This window comes from Labrus bergylta, chromosome 24, assembly GCF_963930695.1.
Source record: "Labrus bergylta chromosome 24, fLabBer1.1, whole genome shotgun sequence".
Taxonomy (NCBI): domain Eukaryota; kingdom Metazoa; phylum Chordata; class Actinopteri; order Labriformes; family Labridae; genus Labrus; species Labrus bergylta.
In genome coordinates this window covers 8603797-8629909 of record NC_089218.1, presented here as the reverse complement: position 1 = coordinate 8629909, position 26113 = coordinate 8603797, and the positions used below count along the sequence as shown (strand labels likewise).

The 26113-nt window shown below is 43.5% G+C and overlaps 1 protein-coding gene across 2 annotated transcripts; it reads left to right on the top strand.

Annotated features, from left to right (window-relative positions):
* The first annotated feature begins 1792 nt into the window (after positions 1-1792).
* Positions 1793-22797, top strand: stk11ip (serine/threonine kinase 11 interacting protein). Of its 2 annotated transcripts, none has more exons than XM_065951912.1 (26): positions 1793-1963; positions 2194-2261; positions 2560-2762; positions 2855-2929; positions 3057-3152; positions 3243-3350; positions 3437-3508; positions 3595-3724; positions 4143-4246; positions 4463-4552; positions 5013-5054; positions 5305-5472; positions 5579-5660; positions 5867-6328; positions 6416-6639; positions 6748-6858; positions 7510-7681; positions 9565-9722; positions 9800-10058; positions 11868-11977; positions 12968-13065; positions 14256-14431; positions 18210-18294; positions 19304-19386; positions 20718-20944; positions 21629-22797. In XM_065951912.1, the coding sequence occupies exons 2-26, from the start codon at positions 2195-2197 to the stop codon at positions 21767-21769; spliced, it is 3543 nt and encodes a 1180-aa protein (XP_065807984.1). In that variant the 5' UTR covers positions 1793-1963; position 2194; the 3' UTR covers positions 21770-22797. The 2 variants fall into 2 exon arrangements, with proteins under 2 accessions (XP_065807984.1, XP_020497825.2); XM_020642169.3 differs by having other exon boundaries at positions 1794-1963; positions 14253-14431.
* Positions 22798-26113: the final 3316 nt, after the last annotated feature.

Genomic DNA, 26113 nt, shown 5'->3' with positions numbered 1-26113 from the left:
GTGTCACTAAAACCTACTTCCCCTTGTGTTTCAATGCTTAATTTAGCAACTGTTTCAAATGCTTATTTCTGAAGCCAACAAACAAAGTATTACATTACAGTAGTACTAGCTCTATATCCCTATAAACAGAAACAGGTCTCTTATGACATCAGGGACTAGAAAAGTCATTTGTCATCTGGTCGAAGATGACAAATGAGATAAAATTAGAAGAGGTCACGCTTAAAACTTAAGCAGATAAAACAGATTTGTATCCCAGAAGAAGATCTGTATTTCATTGCAGTACAAAGACAGAGTCCATCTTTGTCAAAACGAGCTTTCATGCATGCAGAGTCAAACAACGAGCGCAATGTGCAACATCTCACTGAGTGGAAATGTTTACCAAATTACAGTACATAAATCCTTACATGGAAACCCTCACATCACAAGTCCCAAACGGAAAAAATGCTTGTGTGTGTGTGTTTTTGTACGCGAGTGTGTTTGTTTGCTGCCTAGCAACAAGTGATGCATGTCTAATTTAGGGAAAATTCTTGCTTTATTTGGTCATGCAAATCTTTGTGAGGTATCTGCATTACGAGTTCCCCCAATGAAACTAAATAAAGACTTGTTGAAAACTGCTCTCCTAATGTGTTAAAGGAGTTAATGTGTGGGTTTACAGTTTTTGAGGCCAGAAGTTGCTGCCCTTATATGCTGATGTCAGCATTTCATTACACTGACATATTGCAATAGTATTAGCAGGGCGCTTCAGGTCACACAATTGTCTCTCTAACGTAAAAAAAAAAGAAGTAACAAATTGGCATGATAGTTTTTCTAAGTGCAGCACAAATTGGAATCAGACGTGGGTTAATCTGCTTTATGCTTTAAATGCGTGCACTCGCTGCAGCATGCAAAGTAAGCATAAATAGCACTCACACTCCTTCGCCAACCAGCTACCCTGCTCTGTTTTTAATCTGTGCCATGACTCGGATATGGTTTGAACACCATCTGCAAGAAAGCAGAGGTAGTGTAAGACTAAAGCTGGTACAGTTGACAGCTGGCATTCATTAAAACCTTAGCCACAAGGAAGGCAGTGCCTCACTGCTTTGGTCTCAGATGCTGCGAAGCACAAAAGAGCCCCTTTAGGCCTTTGTGGAGGTCGCATGTTCACGTTATGAAATGATAACTGGCTCTTGGTTTGAAATGAAAACCTTGTGTTTGTTAAAAGCTGCACAGAACAAGAGATTACAGTTATTTATTGTATTAGTTTGGATTCTGTGTCTATTATGGTTGTTGTTTGTGCTGCTTTTGAGTTCCTAATAGGCAAACAAATTCTATTATGGTCAGTAAAGCCTGTGGAGTCTGGGGTTATTGCTCCACTTAGTGGTCCCTTGCAGCAATAACTACAGGGCAATAGAAACAGTTATTGATCTACATCTATGCTCCTTTAAAGCGAATGTTCAAATGAAATTCAAGAGGCTGATTTAGTTTAATTTAGTCGACACACAAAGCAACTATTATTTCGTAAAATTTAGAACATTGTTTATCTTTTGTCAAGCAGTTTTGCTGAAAAATACTCAAAAAAAAAATCTTTATTTTGAGTTACATTAGGTTTGTTCCTCCTCTTTGTTCATATATATAGCTATATATATATATATAGATATATATAGATATAGAAAAAAATAAAAAAAAGTATAGACGCAGTTGCTAAAAGAGGTCATTTCTTCTGTTATTGGACATTTCACGGCGCAACGAGGAAAGGCTTGCGACTTATTTTTGGTCTGCCGGGGCCGCCGTAGAGGCTCAGGCGGTTCATCATGTGACAAAAAAAAAAAAAAAAAAAATGTCAACATCACCGAACACAGCTCTACGAAATCAAACATTCACCACGGAAATGTCGTTTTCTCCCGGTGAAAAGAGGAATATGTGTCGGCAGTGACCCTTTTCGACGTCAAACTTCGTGTCAAGCTGTTCACTGCCGACTGCACAGGTGAGTCTGTTCTCACCTCGACCAGGAAACGTGTTCGCTTGTGTCACATCATCTGAGCTAACGCTAACAGCGACAAGTGCACAGGTTTAGGATGCTTATGATAGACGAAATGAAATAACAAGGGGTTGGGAAAAAAGATATGTAGAAGCAGCTCAATGAGGAATTGTCGCTTTCTCATTCTTGTTGATATAATTTCATCCTAACTTGATGTGTTGTTGGAACTCTTTCAGGATGTCTGTCTCTCATAATGGTCAGTCCTCCCTCGTACAGAGCTTGGCCACCCTCCTCCGAAATGATGGTATGTCACTGTTTTTTACTAAATAACTAAATCAGTCACCCATTACAAAAAACATTTGACACATGTTAACAGCAGATGAATATCCAGAGGCCTTCAATGTGCTGTGATCTGAGGTTCAGCTCCATGTTTTCTTATAGACATGACTGCAGTGTTTCAAGCCTGAACATGTTTTTAAATGCAGATGCATTCAATGTGGTGATTTAAGCTTAAGGTAAATTGTTAACAATTGCCTTGGATTGATGTTTGAGGCTGTATAAGCGAGGGTGTCATTCATTTCCTCTCCAAAAATAACACGCAGGCGACTTGGTGCTTGATGGCAGCAGCACGCTGACGTTGCCGGCGTCCACCTTGCAGCAGCTCACCCGCCTGTTCGAACAGTACCTGCTGTCCAGGAGTCAGCCTCACGGGTTCCTCGCGCTGCCCTCCCACCCTGCTGACACCGCCTCGCTGCTGCAGCTGCAGTTCCTGTTCGACGTCCTGCAGAAGACCATCTCCCTCAAGGTGAGCGAAGGAGCCTTTTTTCGGGGGAGGCCCTCGGTTGAAGCTCTTATCGGCTTGTTGTTATGCTTTCTTTTTTTTTCTTTTCAATGCAGCTCATGAACCCTCCGGGGGAGAGACTTCAATCGGTGGTGAAAATATTCCCGTTCAAGTCTTTGAAGTGTTTGGAGGTATAGTATTTCAGCCTGATCGCATTCATTCCTTCATTTTTCTTGTCCTTTTTATATTCCATCTGCTGCTCATCCCCCTTAAAACAATCATAGAACTTCCTGTGGTGTGTCCGTTCTTCCTTACCAGTTAAAGCGAGTCCCCCCGCACTGTCTGGAGGGACTGCGAGGGGTTTACTCCCAGCTGGAGGTCTTCACGTGTTCAAAGAGCCTCAGCTCCCTCGAGGTACCGTCCTTTCCAGGAAAAGCATCGCTCACTGTATGTCAGGCATGTGTGCCGATAGAAAAAAGTGCCGCTTGTTTGTCTTTCTTTCAGGAGCTGCTCTCCCTGTGTGGAGGAGACCTGAGCTCCGCACTGCCTTGGCTGGACCTGCACACCCTCAACTTCAGCTACAACTCAATCGTCTGCCTTGATCAGTCACTAGTGAGGCTGACACACATCATCACTCCTGTCTCATACCATGACGTCGTCTTCATCTGACCTTGACTCTTCTTGTCTTTCTTTCCTAGAGTTTACTGAACGTCCTGAAGTCTTTAGATTTGAGCCATAACAAGATTCAGGAGTGCGCTGAATTTCTTAAGGTGTCTGTGTTTTTTACTCCTGGTTCAACTTTGTTTCAAAGATGTTTCCTCTCTGTTATTATTGTCTTTTTTTGCTTTCCCCTCAGCCGTTGAGCGAACTGGAACACTTGAACCTGGGCTACAACTGCCTGCAGAGGGCGCCAACGCTCGGCCTGAGCGCCAGGGCCAAACTGCTCACGCTCAACCTCAGGAATAACGAACTGGAGACAATAAACGGTACAGCAGACTCACACAGGAGGCCGCAGAGTGTTTCTCTTTCATCACTGATCGGACTATTGCACACTAAATTCATCGTCAAAATAAAGCTGACCAGTGTTCGCGAACTCAAAAATGTGTTTTGTGAGATAGTGGATTTTCAGTAACAACATCCTCTAAATGTTTTGGAAGTTCTTTTGTTTGTATTGGATATTGTTATCATCACAAAGGGAAACATTAGATAACATTACACCTGCCTGGTTATTATGTCTGTGTGGGTGGGGAAGGAGAAGAGCCTCAGGATGGAATATGAGCTGCAGGTTTTTTTTTCTTCTCCATTTTTATTGAATTTGTAGTTTAAACTTCACATTCTGGATGTCCCGTCTTGAGAAAAGCGCCCCCCCCCCTTTTTGCGTTTGTGCTCTGTCTGATGACACAGGTGTCGAGCAGTTATCTTCACTCCAGCACTTAGACCTGGCCTACAACCTGTTGCTGGAGCACTCCCAGCTGGCTCCTCTCTCCCTGCTGCACAGCCTCAACACAGTAAGGAAGCACATGCACACATGCACCCTCAAAAGTACATGAGCTCAGGGCTCTATATGATCAAGATAACAACATCTAGGTCATGCACATCATGCCAAGAATGTGTGAGAACATGGTCTTATTTTTGCAACGTAATTGATTTGCCTCATTTATTATCCTTTGGTGTTGTCTTCGTGCACCATATGTGGACTGAAAGTGTGATCTACTTTCTTTTAGCTGAACCTGGAGGGCAACCCGCTCTACTTCCAGAAGTCCCACCGCTACTGCACCGTCCGACACCTCTCCCCAAAGGCTGCAAATCTTCGAGTAAGAGATTGTTAAAGCAACACGCCCACCGTGATATACTGTTTTCTCCCCTGAAGAATGCCGAATCATTAGAGATGTGCAAAAGTAGCTGAATCAGTGTTTTCATAGCAGATTGAGTTCAGCTGCTGAAGACAGAGGGAGAGAGCCCAAATAGAAACAGGAGAGAAATGACATTCGTGGGAAGCTGTAAACTTTCCTGTGTAGGCTGTGTTTTCAGAATCTCAGCGTAACATCTGTAGCAGCTGTCCACTCATCCGCTTGCATGTAACCGTAAGCTCTGATTTATCTCAAAGCGCAGCGACTCCTCAAGTAGAGAACACAAAGGGCTTCCTGCCTGTCAGAACAGACTCACGCTGGCTTTCTTGTTTGACAACATAAACAAGTCCAAGTGGTTGCTATCAGAGAATGTATTAATGCAAATGTGGCATGTTACATATGACAAATGATCGTCTTCTTCCAGCTCAAGCTTGATGGGACCACGCTGTCGTCATCTGAAATATCAGTAAGTTTATCATCTGTGTGTTCTGCAGCGAACAGTCAGTGTTTTAAATCTTTAGACACACAGTGCAGATCTGAGGCATGACTTTCTAGGTATATAAATGTAATTGTGTTCAGATGCATTTCATCAGGGCGTAATATATTTATTTGCACGAGCATGTTTTTTCAGCTTGAATGAATATTTGTTATCATAGGTTGTTTTTGGCTTCTCTTAGTTGGAAGTAGTTAGTACATTAGGCGATTGTTGCCCGCAGGTTCTGCCAAAACAAGGCCAGCTGATCGTGCAGGTGCAGCCTTCACCTCCCGTCACCGGGCCAGCTGAGCGCAGTAACCAGGAAGCGTCGAGTGGAGCCGGCGAGCTGAGTGACAGCATGTCTGTCGGGGAGGTCGCGGTGTCGCGCGCTCGGAAGAAGAAATCAAGAGTAAGGCGTCGACTCTCCCCGAGTGTCACTTTTCCTTTAGATTTAAAGAGACGGTGACCTTTTTTTTCAGTCGCGCAACACACTTTTGTGTGCTTCTGTGTTGCAGAGTAAGGTGAAAGTGAGGCGAGCGAGCATATCGGAGCCCAGTGATACGGATTACGAGTCCAAGCCCCTTTCGACCACACAGGGTGAGTTTTCAAAGCACGTTCGTTGAAGATTATTCGATACTTGTGTTAAATCTCAAATATTTCCCCCAGGTTTCTTTTTAAATGTTTCAATCGAGATTTTCACTTGTAGTTTTTTTCCTCGTAGCTGCTTGTAATGTTGTTGAACAAATTAAAAGCTCACTCAACTGCTAGATAAATATTTAAAACATGTTTTATTTCTCCACTAGGTATTGTCCTCCCCCACCAGCAGGAGATCGAGCGCATGTCCAGCTTCAGAGACCAGATGGGTGAGGATTGGCTGAGGTACCAGCATCATCTAGACGGTGTTCCCTCTTCCAACAACACCAACCAGCCCCTCCAAAACGGCCTCAACGCCACCCCGTGTCCCTCTGCCAGCAACAGCTATCAGCCGTCCTTCGATCCTCTGGAAGTCCCAGAGGTCCTACCCCCTCCGCTGCTGTCCTCCGAGCCCAAGATGGAGACCTCAGATGGCGATGCGGACCTGGAAACGGAGTCCACGCTACAGTGGGCGGGTCAGAGCTCTCGGGTCACGTTGGAGGAAAGTGTGGTGGACGGTCCGGGGATGAACCAGGAGACAGAGAGCACACTAGAGCCGAGTCCAGAGTCCCAAAAGTTGACAAGAAGGGAGAGTATAGAAACCAAAGAAGAAGAGGAGGAGGATCTTGGAGGTAAGAAAGTCAGAAACACGTAGTATCTGTAGAGTCAAAGTGACTCTTCATATAATCATCATTTTCTCTCCTTCTTTTGCGTCTTAGTGGACCTGTGTCACCCCCTCCTCGTGGGCGTCCTGACTGACAAAGAGGAAGAAGATGCCGCCGGTGAGGGGGAGAGGAAGGGGAGGAGGAGGAGCGAGGTGTTCCTGCGCATCAAACAGGGTCTGGTGCTGGAGGTGGACATGCAGCGCGGACGGGAGAGATGTCGGCTCGAGCTGGGCAGCCTGGCAAGGGTGGAGGCTACCGAGGCCGCCTGGACTCGAGGGGTGAGGATTAAGAGAGAGGGGGAGGGATGATAGGAAATGACTTGTGTAAAAAAAAAAAAAAAAAAAAAAAAAAGAAGTCAAATATAAGCTTTTCTTTTTGTCTCTCAGGAAACAGAGGAGATGCTTCCAGCTGTGGAGCTTCAGTTCGACTACATCAGCAGGGAGAAAAGGAGGAGACGCTACGTCCTGCTTGATGACGACCCCCTGCAGGCGCTGCAGGTTAATGACACACACACACGCACACACACACACACACACACACACGTTGTTGGATGGTGAAGCTCATGCAGGTGAAGTGAAGCACATCGAGTCCACATGAACAAGACAAACAGCCACCCTCTTACGACCTGGATGTGTCTGGTCATGCTCGCATGCTGCCCTCTCTTCTTAGTTCTATCAAAGTGACGTCAGCATCAAGCAGCACATTCTGTACCATGTTTACTACCTTGTTTACGATTTCTTCCGTCTCCTCACATTGTGTAACAGCGGAAGTGTTCCAGATTTAATTTTAACACAGAAAGCCGACACCGATGCCAGTATGTGATGTTGTTTTTTCAGATTTGTGGTTAGCCGTCTGGAAATTAGCTTTTGTAAACACCAGCATGACTAAAGTGACAAGAATAAAAGCCCTATAAATACTTTAACTCTTGACACCCCCAGCTATGATGTCAGCCTTTAAATTATCCTCAAGTCTGACAGATTGTTCTCCCTTTTTAGAAGTTTGTTTTAAATGGTTTCCGTGTTTGCAGCTACAAAGTTTAAGCTTTTCTGTGCATTTTGTTCATGCAAAGAGGACTCCAAAAAAAATCCCCTGAGCAAGGAGGGAAGAGCATGAAATTGTCAGGACATCTTCTTGTGTTGTCCTTTTAGGCTCTGACTGACGTGCTCTTTCATGTGGCTGAGGAAAACCAGCGGCGCGTCCTCGAGCTCCGCCCCAGCTGCGTCCTCCTGCAGTGCCTCCGCTGCCGGTCAGAGTTCACGCTCCAGGGAGGGGTCGCCGAGGACGAGGCGGGAGGGAGGAGCAGGGATGAAGACGACAAAGGTGAGGGGGATGAGAGAGGAATGAACTGTAGCCTTTGGGCAAAACACGTACAAACAGAGGCATGCGGAGGCTTAGGTCATATTTGCACAAGCATCTCTATTTGTGCAAAATGTTTGGGCTTCTTCTAAGTTTGTCAGAGTTGAGAGAATTTTCTGTGCTTCTTTTTGTGGGCTCAGCGCCCAACAATCATAAGCGAAAGGTTCACATTTTCTGCTGATGTACATTTGTTAACTTGCAGGATGGGAAATATGAAAAAATGGGGGGAAAAAAAGTTCTCCAAGAAACAAAGCAACAAGCAGCAAATTTAAGACAGCACTCAGATGGAACAGACAAGAAAAACAGAATAAAGAAAATCTAGTTTGGATTCAAGTTTTGAGTGGAAAAAGAACGAAATAAAGTGGTTTGATCAATCATCAGCTTTTGATCTGTTTGTCGTGACCACATGTAAAAAGGCATCTCGGAATAAAAGAAAACATGTTTTAAAAAGATCAATAAAGAGCTTGTAGGTGGATGCGTTGCCCGAGCGATGTGATGTTTGGCTTAAGTTTATATCTCAATCTGTCATCTGCCAATTTCAAACAATCCCACACACACACACACCACGGCCTTAAGTCCAAAAAGCCTTTTACTGACTCATCCCTCACACGCACACTCTCTGCTGAGTCATGCTCAGCCTCATGTAGCTAAAACATCCTTAAAAAAACAACATGTCCTTTTAATTTTTTTTCCATTTAAATGATGACTTGTGTGCTGCTTCCCCCCCCCCCCCCCCCCCCCGCTTGCGCTGCTTTTGAAACAGCAAAAATCCTCATGAGGAGGTCACACGTTTCAACTCAGCGCGTCGTCACAAACGTGGCGAAAAGAAGTTAAGCGTCCGACTTCCACTCCTCCGCGACTTTCACGCTTGTGTGCATTTTTTTTTTTTCCCAAAACAAAATCCCCCGGTCTCAGATGAACCCAAGAGAAGCATCCCTGGAGTTATCTGCTCTCCTTTTTTTTTTATTGCCGCGCTGCGTTCCCACCTCTATAATCAGCAGCAGACAGATAGCAGTCTTTCGCCAAACCTGACATTAAGAACCTGCTCCGGCATGCACGGCCTGCACGCAGGCTTTGTTCCACAGATGTTTCAGGGATTCTTTTGAACCATGCTCCTGTGTTAGTGTGCTTAGGAGAAGATTTCAGGCAATAAATACCTCTTTCAGACGCACGTGTCTGAACTTAGTTTGTTTGCCTGTGTGGGAGAGCAAGAGATGCCCTACAGATACAAGAAGAACATGAAGGCATGCATTGTTTCCCCTTCTTGCATTATTGTTCACTTGGTTGTCACTATCATTAATCTCTAATTAAAGCTCCTGTGAGGAGTTTTTACCCGGTTATGGAAAAAGACTGAAATTAATATTGATGCCTCTTGACAAACAAAACAAACAAAAAAGATCATCATCAGCAAGATTCATAATTTATAGATAACAGTTGTTAATGCTTGTAACCACTGCTGCAGGGTAGGTGTCAGACAGCCTTTGTTTGAGGAGTCGTCCACTTCACTGTTAAAGAAGCATTTCTTTGTGGGGAGCAGCGATAGCCTAGCGGTTATCTTTTACGCACTGAGGCTATGATCCTCATCTCAGCGGCTGGGGGGGTTCTAATTTGCAACTGTGGGGATACGAGATGAATATTCAAGATCTCAAGAAAACCAGAAATTCCTCATTATCACGGGAAAAGTGTGACTTATTTTGGCCTCTGTAGAAAAGTCATTTAAAGTCAACTTCACAGTTGTTAAATAAGCACACATAAACATACTTGCAATAGCCCGTCAAGTCCTTCAGGGGGAGCACTTTGCATTCAATTTTTTTTTTAACCATCGCATCTGTGTCTTTCTCCGTCAGGAAGCAGCAACATCTGTCCAGATTGTGGTAGCGATCACGTGGTCCAGCTTGCCAGCCAACCGACTCCCTACACAAGCACCCCGATCCGCCAGTCATCGAGGCCGGACAGCGAGGACGATCACCTCGATACCACTCAGAGCACCCGCAGCGTCAATAAGGTGTCCTTTCTTTTCTGTTCTTTATTTCCCGAAGTCTCTGACTCACAATCTCATCATGCCCTCCTTTGTCACATCAGGACGATTACACCGACGCCAGCATCAGCAGCAGTCCTATCCTGGAGTCTACGGCAAACACAGAGGATCAAACCTTCATCACGGCCCACGGCAGCACCTTCTACATCGAGGACGGGCAGGGGGGCACCGCCAGCTCCGGCGTCTTCTACAACACAGAGTGCCAAAGTAAAGAGGAGCTGGCCGGGAGCTACCGCTACAACACTGCAGGCGCTACTCCACCTGACGTCCAATCACAGCCTGCAGGGAGACCCGACCTGAACGGTGGGTTTTTACACTGGCCTGATATTTCACGCCTTGTAAGAGTATGCAAACTGGTTAAATATATTTTATAAGTAGTCAAAAAATCTGCTATATTTATGACACTTTAGGTCGGCCTAGGTCGGTCATTCTTCTGCTTCTTTGGGTCGGGGTTGCATTAGTTTGAGTTACATTTTTACTGAAGACAAGAATTGCCAAAACGCTGCATCCATTGTCCAAATACTTCCTGAGCCTTCTTCTCTTATGACTCAGCAGTTTATCGTTGGGGGTGCAAATCTTTTTGTTTTTGTCACAGCCTCTGACCTGTTCTGTTTCTGATGGGACTTAAATAGAAGTTAAACTCATCTCAGCTGTAAATGGTAATCTATGTTTTATCACTCAGTTTTTCATTTAAAGGCCTTCCATTTAGCTTGTTGGTGAATACTGAGAAATCGCTGATTCGGGAACTGAAGACAAACATTTTCTGTCCAGTTTTATTCCAGTGGAATCAGTTTATTCCCATCCATTCATTCAGCCTGTCAGCAGATTCCAACCCGACATCTGTGAGGAGACAGCGGAAACAACTTCGCTGCCCTCTAATCATTATTCAGAATAAGGATTGGAGAAAGAGAAGTGCAATTAGAGGGTGAAGCTAACAAGAAAAAAAAACATGAAGCATAGCAGCAGCAGCAGCAGCAACAGCAACAACCAGTTTGTTTCACTGCGTCCTTTTCTCGTGTCAGAAAATGACGCTGATTTCTGATTTAAAACAGCAAACGGTCGCAAGAAGCTTGATCCAACAAAATGACAACGTGAGCCGTATAAAGATGAGATTAACAAGCAAAATGAACCCAGTCGTGCATTTTTGACATCCAGAATAAGTGAAGGAAATTGGCAGGAAAGAGGTTTATTGGAGGAGAGCCCAACCAGCAGTGAAATATAAATGGTGTCTTACGACTTCATTGAAATGCTACAGCTCATTCGGCAGAGTGTTTGCATCAGTGAAGAGGTGGGACATATCTGGATCATATGGATGTAGAGAAGCTCTCTGTATCTCTGTGGAAGCATCCCACTTCCTCCCCAAACATCTGGGTGCCATTTTTAGACCGACCGCATGCTAAATGTGCAACAAGACGGACTGGAATCATTACTGGAAGTGATGGGAGAGGAATGAAAGCTGAAGAGAGGGACGGCCTGACTTGTAATAACAGCTTTCTGCCACTTTTTCCTTTTTAAAAATAAAAAAAAATATATATATATATATATATACTGTAGCTGCAGAGCCAATAGCGTGTAATCTGTCCCTGTGAAACCGCAGGCTCACACTGGAGACGAGTCAGACGCATCCTGCAGCGCTGACACTGAATATAGTGTGTGTGTGTGTGTGTGTGTGTGTTTTCAGTGACACAGTGCTCCCATTGTTGTGGAGCAGAGCCTGAGTCTTTGTCTCGTATGTTTTCGGTGCATTTACCTTTCACCTCGAAGGCCTTTTTTAATCTCACCTCCGATCTCTTCAAATGAGAAACATGTTTGTTTTGGCCTCCACAAGTCCCGGCCCTGTCGTCTTTGAGCGGCTCAGTCCGTTAATCAACGCTAATAAAGCCTCCGCTGCTGTTTCAGCGGTCGATTTATTGCTCTTTAATGCCTTTCTGCACGAGGGCCTGTTCGGTCTCACTACGCAGCCTAAAGTTTCCAACAAATATGCTTTTATGAAAGGGGGATGCCGCTGCCAGGAAACTATGGCTGAACTGTTAATGTAAGGTATCATTTGAGGGAAGAAATAAAGAAAGAGCTTCTCAGTTTGACTCATTTAAACGGCCGATTTGTCTGTAGATGGTTTGGACCTCCTGACTGAGGACTACACGGCAGTGGATCATCGCTTACAACTTTTCCTGGACGTGGAGGTCTTCGAGGGAGAAGAGCACCTTCACTCTTTCCTGAAGGTGCGTAAGAGGGGAAGCACTCGTGACATTTCAAAGTCTCTCTTGTTAAGCTAAGCTAGCCTTCTGCTGGCTTTTATCTTTTAATGACTCTCCGGACTGTGTAGTTGTCTGGTTCAAGGTTTAAACACTGCTTTTATTGGAATTAGCTTGTTGCCGAACTCTGATGACATTTGACTCCCAACGTCATATATTTTACAGCTGAGCTACAACATTTGAAACCGACAAAATCTGAGTTTCAGAAATAGAATAAAGAAATAAAAGTCATCGAACTTTGGCAGAAAGTATTCTGTTTTTTTTTTTTTTGGAGCACTCTGTCGCTCCCAGCATGAAGAAGTTATAAAAAGCTTTTCTGGGCCTTTAAATCTTGACTCTTATAAAAACTGTATTATTACCAGACCAGAGTGTTTCTCCCTGTGACAGCAGCCTGTGACTGATCGTTTAAATTTAGCAGCATATTGTTTTTATGTCGCTGTTATTGTTTCTTTTGTTATTGCGGTTTGAAAAAGTCCTTAAACATATCTCCCTGATGGCCAAAAGACTCCAGCGTAATGAGTGGTGACAACTTTAGGACCTACAACACTTCAGCTGCGGTTTGCTCCTCAGTCAAATCTCTCTGGGGAGCCCGTTCAACCCCCAAATCTTCTTCTTTTGTTAGCTCCTCTCCTCCCTCTCCGTAATATGCAATGCATCATGGGAGCGCCTCTCTGTCGGACACCTGGACGAGGAGCAAAGAGCGGAACAAGACGGTGCGAAACACAGCTGGAAACAGGAGGTCCCGCTCCATTCCTCTTAGTCGTGTTTATTTGTGCAGTGACAGGGCTCCTCACTGTTTCACTTGAGCGATTTCCTCTTGTGTGGTTTTACAGGAAATAAAGAAAAACCTTGACTTATTTATCAGTTTCAAAAGCCTGAAGCCGCTCATCAAAACAATAAGCATTCCTCTTATACATGACGTGCATCTCTCTCTCTTTTCTTTTTTTTTGCCTTCAGATGTCAGCTGTCAAATTCGGGGAGCCGGGGGAGGTTCCCTCTCTGCTGGTGGTGTCAAACAAGAGCATCTATTTCTTGGAACTGATGTCAGAAACCCAGTGAGTTGACAGGATAGAAAAAATCGACTTGTTCTGAATGATTATTTTGCACACGAGTGCACATGCTTAGAATGCATAGCTCTTCAACGTCTTGCACTTGTCGCAGGTTTTTGTACAAATTAAATCTGACTTTTTTTTTTTTTGTTACACTTGAGAGGTAAGAAAAAGAACCAAATCCAAATTTTTACGTGTTAATTGATAATAAAGAGCACCAACGTTAGCCTGCTAACACAACAAATGCAGCTCGATCTCCTCTCTGCGAACTTGGAGTGGCGGCGGGTTGGAGGCGTGGCCAAACAGCAGTTTGTTTTGGTTTCATGCTGATGCTCAAGGGTGACATCTACTGGATAAAAAAAAAAAAAAAAATGTGATCGGCGGATTGGGTAAAGCGACGTCATTTGAAGATATGCAATGCAATTGATGAGGCATATGTAGTAGAAATATTCCAACAAAACATAATTCAGTGTAAAGATTGAAGATAGTATGTTTAAAAGCTGGAAATATCATGTCAAGCTAACTCCAGCAGGTAGACGTGGACTTCAAAAATGATGAAAGGAAACACTCTCCGGTTTTCAAACATGACTTTGAAATATAAACCAAGTCAGTGAGATGTTTCCGCAACACATTCCAGTTTATCAAAAGGGTAATCAGATCCTGCTGCAGTGGATTCAAGGGAGGGCGCCACACTGCAGTAAACAATTAGGACTTTTAATGCTGGTGTGTAGCCCCCCCCCCCCCACACACCCCTCTTTTTAGGATGTGGATTATATTGCATAACCTGCGCAGGTTTCTGGGTCACATCTTGAGAACACATTGACCTCGCAGTGTCTGTTTGGACCGCGGCGTCTCTCCTGTTTCTCCTCCTGATACCCTTCATCCCCTTTTATTAGTTTTTCTCCTCCATTAGAAAAAAAAAGTTCTTCCCTCATCAAAACAATATCTCCTTCTGCTGAGACGTGAGCGGCTCTGAAGAAGTGAGCGGGAGTCGGACCCCCGGGGGTTTGTCTTTTCTTGTTCTTGGCATTGAGCAAGAATCTTTAATCTAAAGTTAATCTTTGAGAAATGAGGTATTACATCATTTATCGGCAGGGATTGTGCTGAGTAAACTTTGGCTTGAACAAACACCTACACCGCCGAATGTCAAAGAAAAGCCTTTTAAACCCAGCGTCTCTGCTCTCTCCTCCCAGCAGAGGCCAGCTCTCTGATTGGCTGCAGAAGCGGGACAGCCACCCAATCATGGAGCTCGGCTACCTGGAGGTGGGGCTTGGCTCGCAGACCATCCACATGGAGTTCGACGGGGGCGTGGCCTACACTCTGCTGGTGCGGGACAGCCTGCGATGCAAGCGGTTCTTTGGCTTGTTGACAGGTAAGAAGGAAACGCTGCCAAATAGGAGCAAAGTGGAAAATCACTTAATGTATGGAAAAACACATAAAGGGAATTTTGACATTCTGGGAGAGAAACTCGCTCACCCTGCTCTTTTTTTTTCCTTCACACTGGTTGCAAAAAGACACCACAACATAAGCGTAGACTCATTGCGATTTCAGGACGAGTCGCAGAAAGCTGTTGTACCCCTGAGGCAGGTATGAGAACAGCATGTTCCTCTCGCAGGCATCGTGCCACTCTATCTAATACTATACCATATGTGGGCTACGTGACGCAGGCTCCCCCCTCCCCCCCCCACCCCCCACTCCTCTCCTCTCCTCTCCTCAGTATTGTGTTCACACAGACGTGCGTACATCCTGCCCAGGCCTACTCGTCTGCTACAGAGAGGAAAACCTTTTATTAGAGGAGGGGGCGCTCCTGCGCGGGAGCTGGAATGTCTGGTAAAATATGGAAAATGAATTTGACAATAAGCAGCCACCAGAAAACAGGAACAAACATCTTGGCACGTGTGGAAGAAAAAAGGATTGCAATTCACTTAATTGTAATAGAAAGTAGGAACGGGGAGTTGTTGTTTTTTTTTTTTTTCCATAATGGCTCGTTCAGATTAGCAATAAGAGACGGAACACAAGCAAAGCAAGGCTTTTCATTCAGTCCACAATCACGCTGATTGGATGATTAGAGGAGCGACTTTTTTCCACAACTGTTGGGTTCTCTCCAGCTTTCAGCCACACACAAGCAAAGAGGGGCTTTTTTGCTTTGTCTCATACATGATCCTAAACCTTCACATGCAGATTCTTTCTACTCTTCCAAAAATGTTTGTGTAATTCAAGTATTTCTTTATTTAACCTGGTGGGCTTTTTCATCCTCCTCCTGAAGCTTTGTCCTTCTACCTAAGTTTATAAACGGCTCATTTTACTTGAAAATTCATCCAGGTCGCTTCAAGGAAGACGAGAAAAACAAGATGCGGCTCAAAGTGCATCCTAAAAAAGACATTACCTTCACATGGAGTTTTATGATATTAACATTTTTATGATCCTTTGAGGCAAAGTCAACTACAGTAAGTGTAAACATGGTGATCTCCATTTGCACTAAATTGTCGCAGAATCAGCTGGCGTAATATTCTGTCAGCAGAAGGAGGAATAGATGAAATACTCTGGCTCCCAGCGTGCAGGGAAAGATAAAAAAAAAAAAAAAAAAAAACCACAGCTGGAATGATGAAGGATTGAAAAGAGGGGAGGGGAGGATGTGGTTGTAATTGTGGACGAGACAGACACAACTTTCTTGAAACATGAGCGATAACAGGAGAGAGGAGCGTATCTGCAGCCAGGAGAGAAGTGTAGAGAATCTGTTGCTGTTTGTGCTGGCAGACGTCTCCGTTTCACACGGAGGGAAATGTCTGTTTTCTGCTGTCGTACTCAGACCGTGTTACCAGAAACCTCTCCTCTCACACCGTCCTGTCTCCGTGCTCCAGTATCTCCAATCTGGCGTTTAATTTCATGTGATAATCATCAGGGGGGGGGGCCCGAACAGTCTTGAGTGTGAAACACGAGGCAGAAAGGAGCGCTGACAAAGACCAGAACACCCACCAAACTTGGTTCTCCACCCGCTCGGCCCGTCGCCTTTGTTTTGAGAACGCGCTCTTGGATGGCACCTTGTTCGACTGTCTTCGTTCACACGTTATATAAACACTTCACTTCCTCGGCACGTGGAAATGTTCTCCCAAAAGCGTGGGAGACTTCGACTCCACCAGCACAATGCAGAATTGATCTGAAAAAGCAATCAAACCTTCTTAGGCGAAAATATGTGGAAGCACACTGGAACTAATTGCTGGCTTCTTAGCGAGCGTTGAACTCAAAAACAAGACAAGAGTGAAAAACAGCGTCGAAACTGATTGAAGCTGCCTCCTGTGTGTTCTTTTGCGTTTCAAAGGGTTAGAGAAATGACAAAGAACATATATCCTCATGCATTTGTAACATTCAGAAGTGAAATTTGACACAGAAAATAACATTTCTACCAACAGATCCATGAGAATAGTGAGTAAGGATGCTTGTTCATACAAGGTGTGCAGATTAAATACATTTCAGAACTCTGATTATTAAATATTCAAATTCCTACCATAATGGGGAGTTTTTAAGAAATTAAAGCAACAGTATCTTTCTATTTTTTTCCACTATCTTTCTTTTCCACATCCCAATATAAGTTTTACAACAACTCTCAACAGGGAGAAAAACATGTTTCTACTTAAATAATCATGCCACAACTCCTGAGACTCACCCAGCAGCTCTTACTGGGAGTCCCAAATCAACATGAGGACACAATTTAGGGAAGTCACGTCTGCAGCTGTTTGTTTTCTGTCTGTTGGGGGTATCAAAGTAATACTTTAAATGTATTTAGGTGAAAGCGTGAATCAGAGAGCACAGAAACAAACATGTTTAGTGTCATTTTGTGGAGTATGTGACCCAATATGTGATACAATATGTTTTCCTGTTATTATCACAACAAGGACAAGGATGAGTCTGCTTTAGCTTGTCATCTTCCTCTTCTTCTTCCACCACTTGTCCTCCGTGTCCCTTCAACTCCTTTTTTGAAGTCCATCTATTCACACTCTGACTGTGGAGCCAGAGCGCAGAAGTCCTCCCTGCCCTGTATTGTTGTCACACTCAATGATACGCTTACAATCCTTGAGCGCGAGCGTGACCCCAGCGCTTTGTGTTCCCGACGTTTTCTCACCCACCGAGTCCATGGAGCTGAAATCTTACACCTGCAACCGGAGACCTTTTGGCTTTTCTTAGCGCGGTTACAATAGCAGAAGAAGAAGAAGCCTCAGATCGAGTTTGGCTTTTGTGGTCACACCTCTTTCCAGGAGTGTTTTTTTTTTTGGGCTACTGTAACTTGTCTCGTTAAAGGAGGTGTGTGAGTGTTCTCTGACCTTTCATTGGGTCCACCCTGAAAAACTCTGGGCAAAAGTTTTTCACCTTTAGCCCCTGGAGGTTGCTGTTGAAGATGTTTATTATTATATGGATTGTTTTCTTTGAGAGGAAGCTATATTTTTCGTAGAATCCGACCAATTAATCGGTTAAATTTTCATTTAAGTTTCATTGTGTTACATTATCAGTTATCTTTCTGGCTGTCACCAGCAGAGGGCGCTATATGGAATACAACAAGCATTATCACTATCCAGCGTGCCAAGCGGTGATGTATGTACATGCTCTGTTACTGACCACCTTCTCTTAGTTCTATATCTTTTCCACAGGTTTTTGAGAAGTGAGTTTGAGGGATCATCGTGTATATCTATCTATCTCAACGGATCAAAGATAGATATTGAAGAAAGATATTGGCCAATCAGATCAGTTCATTTTGGTTCGTCAACCAAATGTTTCCAAAAATGTTTCAAACCGGAGAAATATTCGATTTCATTTTGGTCGCTCCTCTTCAGTGGTAACACGACATGGGAGGTCGTGGCTAACTCGTAACGTTATCTAACATTTACTTGCTGCGACTTCTGTGAAATCAAAGGATTCCAGGTGGACGAAATGCCTCTCCCGAGTGGTGGAACAACAACACTCAGGAGAGGATCCTCCACTAGTGGTACAAATAAACGCCTCTGATTCTGTCACTTTCTAAGCGGTGGAAAAACCTTCTTTAAAAAAATCTCAAACAAAGTTACCTTTTGAGCGCTCGAGATTCAGTAAACCGATCGATGACACCGTCGCTTCTTTCGGCACTTCTTCATTTTTCTTTTTTTCTTCTTATGTTTCAGGAATTGTGCGTGAAATGGCCCACGACTCGGACAGCAAGCTGCAGTCCATCTCGACCACGAGACTCAACCCTCAGCACCACCTCTGGTACCGCTCTGCCGCTCTGCCGCTCGACACCCATCTTTGTTTGATTTGTTTATTTGCTGACAGATGTGGTCCTGATTGTGTCGTGCTCATTTTTGAGAAGACGCTTAAAGAGCGTTTTTTTTTTTAACTCTTGTTTAGTTAATTACAATCAGATTATTTTTGTGTATTTCTTTTTTTTATTTTGTAGAAGCGGAGCGTTAAATTAGCTGCTAGACCACGTGTTAATTCGTAGCATGTGTTGCTCTGCAGATCCCAAAGCATGCATGACGTGTTGTGTCGCCTCCTTTTTTTTAAGATTTAATTTATGCTCTCGCAACAGAAGAGACAACTTTTTCTTTTTAAGAATGTGAAGTAAATGACGACGTTTTTCTCACATATGAAACAAGATGTGAATGATCAGTCGTTCCATTTAAAACCGACTCGGTTTGTAAGTCTTTGTTTCAGTTTGGACAAACACGCCGAATTTCATCTCAGAGAAGTGAAATAAATAGCATTTTTCCTTCAGTTTGGATCTGTTCAGTGAAAAATGACGAGTTTCCATGAAGAGAAGATAAGGAAATCCAGGTTCTTAGAGCAACAAATACTTCCAATTCCCCTGTTTTTTTTTCCCCCTCTCGTTTGTCCTCCGGTGACAGACTCCACAGCTCAATAATAAAGAAGTAAAAACAAATCAAAGCAAGGCTGCTAACCACAGTCTAAGAACACGCTTCCCAGTGTTTTCTCAACCAATTCCTGTCAGCTGTTATTATGTCAATTATCCCCTTTGCTTCACAGTTACTGTGAAACTCACCCCGTGATGTTCAAGTGCTTCCATGTGAGTGCGCAGCAGCAGCAGTAGCAGCACCACCTGCCAGCCGCAAACCACCACAGACGCCGTGTTATCTTTAGGAGAAACAGTGTCTGTGCTTTTAGATAGAGCAAGCCACTGTGTGCAACTGATTTTTTTCATTTTTTTTTAAATTCTAATAAAAGTGCATTCATGACATTGTGGTTTCTTGTCTTCTGATAGGCCGCTGGTGTGCGAAGACATCCAGGCAGATGTGGAGGACGGGCAGCTGCAGTTTTTCTACATGCTGGCTTTCGTCCTGCAAGGTGAAAAAAATCAACTAAAATATGTCATTACTCATATTTAGGAATGGAAGATGTGCTTCCACCTGCTTTTCCTCCTCCTCACTGAGGCTACCTTTTGTGCAGGTCTAACAGGATATAAGACTCAACATGTAGATGCAAATAACAGTGATGTTATTATAGTGCTAATGACTTCATTATGTAGTCTTCCTGTCTGCTTTCCTTTTGGATATACACTGGTGGAGTTATGTTTGATTAACCCTTTTTTTAAGTTGTTTTTGGGCCTTTGGGATAGGACAGCTGAAGACGGACAGGACATGTTGGGAGGTGAGGGTGGGGGAGGACAAGCAGCAAAAGGCCAAGGTCGGATTCCAACCCACGGCCGCTGTGACGAGGACTACAGCCTCTGTACACGGGGCGTGCAACATTACCGCTAGGCTAACGGCGCTCATGCCCTCGCTACTGTTGTTGTTGTTAATGTCAGTGTGATCACAATACACGTGTTAGACATGAGAGAAAATACAAAAGATGGTGTAAGAGGATTAAAAAAAAAAAGAAGAGTTACAGAAGAAGACATCGTTTCCAAAATGAAGTAAAACAGGAGGGAGGGAAATTGGAAGAAAATAAAAAGTGACATTTGAAATGAGAAGGTTGTGTTTCCTAAATTGATCATAAATTCAGGCACATGAAGTCTAACCATGGAGAGGAAATCCAAGTGTAGATTCCTCCATCAAAGTGTCATTACAGCCTTTAACCGCAGAGAAGAAGTCCCAAGAAAATAGACAGAGGAATGAGAGATAATAAGGTAATGGATCAGACCAAAATAGAGGGAAGTAAGGAAGACAGGAAGTGATTTGTGGCTGATGTGAGGCGCCTGTGAAAGACTCATGTGAACAACCTCAGCCACTGAAACGGGCAAGTCTTTGTGGATTTAACGGGACTAATTGACAGTCACTCACGAGTGGGATGTGTTGGGGGAGAGAGATGCGATGCCTCGCTGTCTGTGAGTCGGCAGATTTCAAGCCCAGCGAGCTGCGGGCTACACGCAGCTGTGCACGTTTGAGGAATGTCACCTTTTGCGTGCCTAGATCTGCCTTTCTCCTCCGCTTGCTGCTCTGAAGACAGAAACGTACCTTGGTGAACTCAAATGTAAAGACATGAATCAGAAGCTGAAACGCCCTTTGAAATGGCTTTAGTTATACCTTAATCAAAGATTTGAAGCAGCTCTAAGAGGGAGAAATAAACAGATTTATGTCAAGCTGTAAACACAACACAAAGAAAAAGCCGGAAACCTCATACAAAAAGTGCGTATTGATAATTTGTATGAGGTAGAACCGCTCTCCTTTCTTTTTCAGATGATGTCTGGACACCGCTAACGGTCCTCGCCACCCGGGAAACCCTGTACCTCCTCAAAGAGGACCACCAGTGGTCCAAAAGCTCCAACGGCTCGACGGAAAACGAGAGCCGAGAAGTGAGCGGCGGGAGCGTCGCCGTCTTGGAGACGCAGGCGATCAGCTGCGTGAGCTCGGTCCACCTGTGGCCGTCTGATCGGTGCAGGGTGGATATTCAGCTGTACGATGAGGTCAGTGTGCAGCCCCTGTTTGTGTTTCTGCTTCTTTATGTGATCCCTGGAAACACAAGAAATCTTGACAGATGAAGAAACGCTGGCTGAGGAATCCGATATAGATGATTATACTTCATCATTACAGAAGGACCATGATGAGGAATTAAAAAGAGTGGGGGGTGTGTGTCACTGCAGCATCCTTGGGTTGGAGCTGTTTTTGCATCTTGAAATGTTTCTATTAGGTGGGCGTGTGTTCATTTATCGTTTGAATCTATAAAAAATAAAGGGTTTTTCTTCTTGTGAGTTTGCGGCTTACCGTAAAGCTTCAAATAAACGCCCATCTCAGTTTAAGGCCCTTTCACTAGCCTGGTGTAGCTGCATGTTCTGATGACATTTTAAAGACAAAAAAGGGAATAGGTAGAGAAAGCAGCTTTCTAGGAGGCCATGTTTGGTGTTGATTAGTCCCACAGTCGTCGCAGTAGAACACTTACATTGCTCTAATTGCTCCTCTGTTCACCATGACGACAAACGTGACCACACAATTTACCGTCTGAGTTGAACAGAAATGGATGAAATTGAAGATGTGTTTGACGTTAGAAAAAAAAAAAAACACAGGAGGAGATCGGATGTGTCGTTAGATGCACTCATTGTTACGTGCTTTAATCTGTGATGCTGTGTGTTTCCCCCCCACCCCCCCTGCAGACTGTGAAGCAGGAGAGGACGTGGTGTGTGCACTCGGAGAGCACGGAGCTCCTGCAGGGTCTGCTGGCCTGGGTCAGAGCTCAGTGGGAGGCCATGTTCGGCGTAAAACTGAACTGCAAGACAAAGCAGGACAATGGCTGAGGGCATTGGACGTGTTACAGACTCTGTGTGTGTGTGTGTGTTATGTGAGCGTTAGTGAGTTCTGCCTGTTGGTACTGGGAAATGTTAAGTGAGCGTGAGTGAGTTGGTCTTTATTTTCTCTGTGCGCTGTCTGCACTCAGTCTGCTCCCATTATGCTTTCTTTTTAAGCCAAGAGCTTGGAAATGATTGCACATATCCATGTGGTACACAAGCCTGTAAAAGAAGAAGCACTGGTTGCATAATTCCACCCTCCAGATACCAACCCACTGAACTTCTCCACAGCTCAAATGGAGTGTGCCTTGTTTTGTTGTTTTCTGCAGCTGCTATGTAACTTCTGTTGGAATGCACCTGAACGCACCTCGCATCGCTCCTCCATCGCTGTGGTGTCAGAGCAGATTTGGGTTTTTGGGGAACTAAGAGAGCGTTTCGCCGAGCTCGTCGGAGCTCTTCCTCACTTTCTTAGCGTGCGCTGAGTTGTGGCATCACGCGCTCAACACGAGGACAGGGGGCACAAGTGAGCGGTCAGAGGTCACAGCACTTGTCATCGAGGGTCACCAAACACCTTTGCCTCCCTATTAGAGTCTTGTGATGTCTCTGCAATGCAGATAAGATTAACAATAGTGCTTATTTTTTACAATTGGAACAAGTGTTTCTTTAGCTTATTTGTAGCGTGGGTGCACTGCTGTCATCTAATAAATAACATTTCTGTAGTTTCTCAGCTTAATCTTTGTTTTTTTTTTAGTTGAACAGGTTCATTAAACAATCCTGTAGACGTGTCAATTCTGTCTGCAGCCACTAGGGTGTAAATAAGCCGAGACTCCCGTCATGCAAAGATGCCGTAAAGATCAAAATTAACCCCCCCGCTGCTGATTATAATGTTGACACCTGTGATGTAATTTATTTCTCTGGTAGCGTTTTTCATTATGGGTTATTGCAACAAGAAAATAAAAGTTTTATTTTTATATAAATACAGAAGAAAAAACATCTGATGTAAATAACTGAATATAAAAGTCACGTGTTCAAACCTGTGTTTGTTTGGTTTTCTTTCTTTAATTTAAGTGTTCATTCAAAAATAAGTCTACTCAATCAAGTCCCTGTTCCTGAGAAAAAGCTGAGTTGGATGTTAACATGCACACTTTCTTATATGCATGTGGTGTATCTTTAAATTTAACAATACATGATGTGATGTGAGTCTTTATGAAAGATAATATGACTTTTACTTGTGTAAATCAGTGTAGTGATACTTCAGAAAACTCAAAGTCTTTTTCGCTTCTCTGATTTTTTTTTAAACTAAAAAGAACTCAGATTTTAAAATAACAATGCCACTTTAAATATAAGGACTAACAGACTACTGCCTTTGAACAACCAACCAACCAACAGAAAGGCCACATAATGCTTTCAGAATTGCAGAAAAGCTGAGTTGGATGTAAACAAACAGTGTTTACGTGCACACTTTCTTATATGCATGTGGTGTATCTTTAAATTTAACAACACATGATGTGATCAAAATATAACATTTGCAAACCAATCTCCAAAAAATCCAACCTGACTGCTGTCCTCTCTTTTTACCCTCTTTTGTTTGAAGTTATTTATGGGCCTTTTTATCAGACAGGACAGTAACTGTGAGTAAGGAGAGAGTGCGGGGACGACACGCAGGAAAGGGCTGAGGCCGGATTCAAACCCACAGCCACTCTGATGCGGACTACATCCTCTGTAGACCATCGGCCCCCCTCTACCCATTTTGGTTGGTAAATGGAGTATCTCAAAACAACATCAGGGTATAAAATAAGTGGTGTAAGTTCATTTGTACGAGCATTTAACGTTAAAAACAGGTGACATATTCAGGGTTTAAAACCTGCAGAAACTTAATTGTTGTTTCCTCAGCGTTGCCAAGTAATAGCCTGTGGATCTGCTGTCTTGACCAGCCATTTCTACTTTATTGGTTCAGCTTAATCACTGCAGTATTTCTGGCTCCAGTTAAAAGCAGCAACTGTGGAGGAATGTTGAAAGCTGCAGAGGAACACATCATGAATTTCTGATTATTGGATCCAAATTGTGGCCTTTTTAGTTACACAAAACCACTCAGCGCCAAACTGCCAATCCCATCCCCTTAATCGAAGCTCTATTTGAGTCCAGGCTCAGCTGTGTGGAGGTATGTTAACCAATTTCACAGTGTAAATATTTCTTTAGCCCCTGCCGGTGCTGTACATGTGCTGTCCACATGCTCATAGGAGAAAACTGGATCGCCTTCAATTGCACCCACGTGGCTGACAAAGCCCACGATCCACGGCACAGTCAGCAGGAGCAGCTTTACGCACTGATGACTTGTGACTGCACTTTTTTGTTTTAATGCTCTTTACATAAATCTAAATCACACAATAAATACAAGCACATTTGGTGGTTGACTCTCTTTGCGGCTTCTTGTTCCTGCAAAAGAAGGTCAAAAGTCAGCTGCAAAAAAAAAAAAAAAAAAAAAAAATCACCCTTACATCTGATCTGGATCTTCCCAGTTGGGATTCTTCCTACATGAAAGTCTTGAACCCCTCAAATCTCCCCCCAAAAATGAGGGATTTGGGTTTCTGTTGACATATTTCTATGCAGCCTTTTCACGGGAAACGGATCCAGAAGAATCAAAGGACTTACGGGATATGTGCAGAAAGAAATGACAGCGCTTTCATATTAAGAACTCGTGTTGCAGCTGCAGCTCTCAATGCTGGATTTTGGGATTTTATCCAGCACGAGTCAACAATTGATATACTATGTGCTGCAAATCAGCTGAATGCACACCTCGTGCACACCACTTTTTTATTTTTTTGCAAAAGCGTAAAACAAACTTCTGTCCCAGTTGATCAATTCTACAGAAAATGTAGCATTTGACAGTGTTTACTTTTACATCTTTGTTGGGAGGCTTTAGTCGTTTAAAAAAGTGTCATTAAGGGTTTTCGTCTCACTCAGAGTTTTGGATAAGGAGTGTGTAAAACGGATTCAAACTTCAAGTATACTTCTTGCAAAATGCATAACTTGCATCTTGGAAATTCTGAGTTAAATCACAGAAGAATATGACTAAGCCCTGAGGGAAATTAGTTAGTCTACAATTTTGAATATTTACATGTTTATGTTCATTAATGTGCACTGTTCATATTTTAAATAAATGAAAAATAGCCTTGAATGTGTCACATATAGTTTCAGATGGTGCATAAAAACAGGTCAAAACTTCCACAGAAAAGTCACATTTCATTCCTAGCTTTAGGACTTGCATCTTAGGAATTTAGAGATTTATACATGCTAAAATGCTTCTGTCTCTAAAGAGGCGAGGGGTCAAAAAGGGGTCTCAAAGGTGCATGAACAGCTCAAAAGCGAAGGGGAAAAGTCACTTTCTAGCTAATTAAAAAGAAGCAATAAGACAGGTTAAGTGTAAAATGTAGGCCTTAAATAATCCAGCTTGTATCCACATAATGATATGTCACTCAGTGTTTCTATCTTTATGGGAAGCTTGGGGTCAAAACAGTTCAAAAGGTCATTTAACCCCCTCAAACTTTTGTGAGTCCAACAGTTCAAATGAAAGTAAAAGCAGCGGGTACATAAAACTGATTTGTGCATCATTAATCTGTTTTATAGACCTGACATGGCATCTGGGACTATTTTCCTCACACGTTTCTCAATTTTTATCATCCATCTCCATCCATGTGTAAGTTGTTTGTTTTAGCTTGTATTTTTTCGGCAAACGTCTCAAAAGAAAAAAAAAGAAGAAAAATAGGTGATTTCCGACCCGATGATCAAAATACTCTATCAGCGCCTCATCCATCTTGCCTGGAGTAAACTTCTCGTGAGGAAATATTGAATCCTTTTGGTTTTTGGACTGCAATATGGGCAAAATTAATGAGCTCAGAAACTCAGCCTCAAAAAATCCATGAGTCATAACGGTTACGCGGCATGAATTTCGTGTCAAAAGGTTTAATGTTGGGGGAGGAAATAAGCAATCAGGACTGATACTAAAACATAACCGCAACATGGACACGTCAAAAATACAAAAGTGCTCCAGATCTGTGCTTCGCTCCTGCAGTCAGGCAGTTAATTGAATCCCTGCAGGGGTGGAGGTAGGAATTTAAAGCCCCTAGATACTCACCCCACCCCTTATGCCACTTTAGCTTACATTGCATAATGCAAATATCATTTTAGGCCTCTTTCCAGCTTGTCACACCTTTCCCCAACACTAGTTCATTGGAATTGAATGTGGCTACCAGGTGCAGGAATAAGAAAATACTGACTCCTAACAGAATCTGTGAGTGAAGAATGAGAAATCGAGACTTCCCTGACATGCCAGGGTTTAATTATTTTGGTCTG